This window comes from Coturnix japonica, chromosome 1 (assembly GCF_054131305.1).
Source record: "Coturnix japonica strain WE chromosome 1, WE-NBRP24, whole genome shotgun sequence".
In the NCBI taxonomy this organism is placed as follows: Eukaryota; Metazoa; Chordata; class Aves; order Galliformes; family Phasianidae; genus Coturnix; species Coturnix japonica.
In genome coordinates, this window is record NC_140663.1 from 153,822,073 (window position 1) to 153,825,897 (window position 3,825).

Below are 3,825 nucleotides of genomic sequence, written 5' to 3' on the forward strand. Positions count from 1 at the left end.
CTCCTGGGGAAACTGGCTGCCCGTGGCCTGGACAGGTATACCCTTCTCTGGGTAAGGAACTGGCTAGAGGGCTGTGCCCAGCGGGTAGTACTTAATAGAGTTAAGTCCAGCTGGTGACCTGTTACAAGTGGTGTCCCCCAGGGGTTGGTACTGGGGCCCATCTTGTTTAATATCTTCGTTGATGACCTAGATGAAGGGATTGAGTGTAAGTAAGTTTGCAGGTAACACCAAGCTGGGAGATGGTGTTGATCTGCCTGAGAGTAGGGAGGCCCTACAGAGGGATCTGGATAGGCTGAATCGCTGAGCTGAGGTGAATGGGATGAGGTTCAATAAGGCCAAGTGCCAGGTCCTGCACTTTGGCCACAATAACCCCATGCAGCACTATAGGCTTGGGGCTGAGTGGCTGGATGACTGTGAAGAGGAAAGGGACCTGGGGGTGTTGGTCGATGCTCCACTGAACATGAGCTGACAGTGTGCCCAGGTGGCCAAGAAGGCCAACAGCATCCTGGCCTGTATAAGAAATAGTGTGGCCAGCAGGAGCAGAGAAGTAATCATCTCTCTGTACTCAGCTCTGGTGAGGCCACATCTTGAGTACTGTGTTCAGTTTTGGGCTCCTCACTACAAGAAAGACACTGAGGCCCTGGAATGTGTCCAGAGAAGGGCAATGTAAATGGTGAGGGGTCTGGAGCACAAGTCTTATGAGGAGCAGCTCAGGGAGCTGGGATTGTATAGTGTGAAGAAGAGGAGGCTCAGGGGAGACCTCATTGCACTTTAGAGCTTCCTGAAGGGAGGTTGTGACGAGGTGGGCCTTGGTCTCTTCTGCCAGGCAACAAACAGGACCTGAGGAAATGACCACGAGTTGTATCAGATGAGGTTTAGATTAGACATAAGGAAAAACTTTTTCTCTCAGAGAGTGGTCAGGCACTGGAATGGCTGCCTAGGGAGGTGGTGGAGTTGCCATCCCTGGCAGTGTTCAAGAGGTGTCTGGATGAGGAGCTGCAAGATATGGGTTAGTGGTTTGTTGTAGCTACGGTAATGGGAGGACGGTTGGATGAGATGATCTTGTAGGTCCTGTCCAACCTAGTGATTCTGTGATTCTGCATGAAGCTGCCCACTGCTTGTCTGAAGGTTAAAAAGGCAAAAGGGAGGACACGGTGCAAGGAGAGCTTCAGCACATGGGTGATTTCCTTCTGGTGTGTGAAATTCAGCAAGAATTGCTGAAATAACAGTCAGGCATTTACTTAAAAGTGCAGGATTTGTTTCATTTAGAAGAGTGTATCTCTGTTATTTCTTGGGTCGTGACCAGTTTGTAGAGAAAACAATCACATCCAGAATAGCTGCAAAGGAAGCACTGAACTTCATTCATTTTTCTTTCCAGCTTCTACTCGAACAAGAATGCAGAAGCAGAAACAGAACGATGGAAACGATACCTCAGGCAATGAAGAAAAGTGAGATTCTCCTCAGGACCAGGGGCTGCTGCAGGCCCTCACAGCTTTCGTTTTACTGCCTTCATTCATCGAGTTACTTTTTCAGTTGCTTTGATCCCAAACCAATAGTTGAAAACCCTTGGACTTCTGTATTTTTTTCAAGGTTTTTCTGATACTTTGCCTTAAGATGTAGCATGTATCCCATGTAAGCCACTGAATTTAATTTAATATATTTTCAGAGGATTTTCAAAACCAGCTTGGAAAGTGTCTTAGTTTGCTATTGCAGCGTTACCGATTGAAGCCATTTCAGTCTACCTGGGTGGATTTTTTTCCATCTCAAAGACAAAATGTCAGCTAGGGATCTCAAGTGCACTAATTTCACTTAGGTTTCATTTTAATGTCAAATCTCAAAGCATTACCTGCAAATATTGAGAATTAGGGGTCAGATATCGCAAGGATTTCTGTCTCTGTGTGTATTAACTACATCTAGTTCCCATTAACTTAAGCTGCACAGCAGCCGTGCAGGGTCAGGGTCTCCTTGCAGTGAGCTGTGCTGCACCTCAGGTACGTCTCATTCTGCAGTTCCTCAGCTCTCACCCCACACATTTCAGAGGGCCCAGGCTGAATTTCATTGAATCTCATAGAGATGGAATCTACACGTGTTGATGTGGCTGTGGCCGAACGTCACAGCACAGAGCCGCGTGCCTGAGGTGGTGCCTTACCCAAAAGGCAGCTTGGGAACAAATGCTTTTCAGTGTATTTATAAGGTATGGATTCAGATAGTGGATTCTTCTTTTTTTTCCTGCAGTGATAAAAGCTCTGCAGAACAGCCAGCTAAAGGAAAGGATGTTTTGCTTCTAGCGAATTAAATACAATAAACGAGGTGCCACTTTTTTAAATGACCCGTTTTAATGAGATCTGGCTCATGCAGCTGCTTAAATTAAAAGCGTCAGGGTAGCAAAGCATGCTGCTCATTGCACAGCAACACGTCTCTGCATAGAAAGTGCTTAGAAATGGTGTGGTGAACCTCGAATGCCTACAGTGCTACCCGCTGAGGACCAGTTCTGGTGCTGACCAAAAGCTGAAGCTGGAGCTGGGAAATGCTCCACAGACAGCTCATTGATTGGCCACTGAGTTTGTGAAATGAAGCTGAGTTATTTTTTTACTCGCAGTACGGCTTCAACTTTCATCCTGAAGAATGTACGGAAGCATTAAGAGTATGTGATGTTTATTTTTTCACTTTTAACAAGAGTTTTACAGTGCGAATGTGTGTTACGATGGGGCTTGCTGGCCCCAAGCTCTCTTACAGCAGCTGAAGTTGTTCAGTGATCCTCGGGTGAGAGACACGACAGAGCCCCGCACATAACAGATCTCCTAGCGCTTGACTGTGACACTGTGTGTTTGTTCCAACAGACTGAAGGCTTTACATCAAATGTATGGCAATATTTTATACAACTCGTCAGTTTATCTCCTTTCAAGATGAAATAAAATAGCTTTTAAAAGATACTTAGTTGGTGGCTTTATTAGATGAGAAGGCTTTTCTTCCATGATTCTGCAGCTGGTACGAGCAGAAGCTGCTCCATCACGAGAGGGAATGCCCTCAAGTTGTGACAGGGGAGGTTCAGGCTGGTTATTAGGAAGGCTTCCTGTGCTTTATGAGTCCGTAGGTGCCTGAGCCTCTGGGCTCTGCTGAGCTTGCAGTGCTATTTGCGGAACCGCCGGGCATGACGTAACGTCCAGAGCACAAAGAGCACTCGAGCACTCATTAACTCGCCAGTCCCCACCCCCTCTAAAAACATGTCATCAGCCATCCTGCAATTAGCAGCTTTCTAATCAGGCACGGAAATCTTCGTGTTCTCCAGTAGGCATCTCACTGCAAGATCCGGCTTCAGAATGGCACAGACTGCTCAGCCCGCTTCCCAGGATAAGAGATCAGAGCAAAAGAGATGGATGGAAAACGTGACAGCATTTTGTGTGCCTTCATGGGAAGGATCAAACTCCATCTGTCATCACTGTGGAGGAATGGACACCACGGAGAAGGCCTGGGAATGGGCTGCTACCCTCCATTGGGGCCAAGGGGAGTTCAGTGCAATTTATCAGTCGTGAAGTCATTATTAGGGTGTGAATTTACTTGAAAGGGGGAAATAAATACACTTCTTAGGCACGCTCTGCAGCCCTCCTGCTTTGCACACTCCTCGTTCTGCTTACATCACCTCTATCTGGGGACAGATAGTCTCCTTCAAACACAAAAATCTCTCCCAGAAATAGAATCTATTTCTTTTTTCCCCCTCATGACTTACTTACAGTCAATTCAGTTCACCCATCTGAGCTAAAATCACGTCAGACTTTCTTCCCTTTTTTATGAAAGAAAAGATACACAAAAGCACCAACCAGCCCC

General features: G+C 46.5%; 1 protein-coding gene across 3 annotated transcripts in view; it reads left to right on the forward strand.

The window, feature by feature from the left end:
- The window catches only part of RB1 (RB transcriptional corepressor 1), a 65,542-nt gene extending 62,609 nt beyond the window's left edge, over positions 1–2,933 (forward strand). For all 3 annotated transcript variants that reach the window (XM_015851795.3, XM_085536158.1, XM_085536157.1), the window contains one exon: positions 1,379–2,933. In XM_015851795.3, the coding sequence (XP_015707281.1) occupies positions 1,379–1,452 (74 nt within the window). In that variant the 3' untranslated portion in view covers positions 1,453–2,933. The remainder of the gene's footprint in view (positions 1–1,378) is intronic.
- The last annotated feature ends 892 nt before the right edge of the window (positions 2,934–3,825 follow it).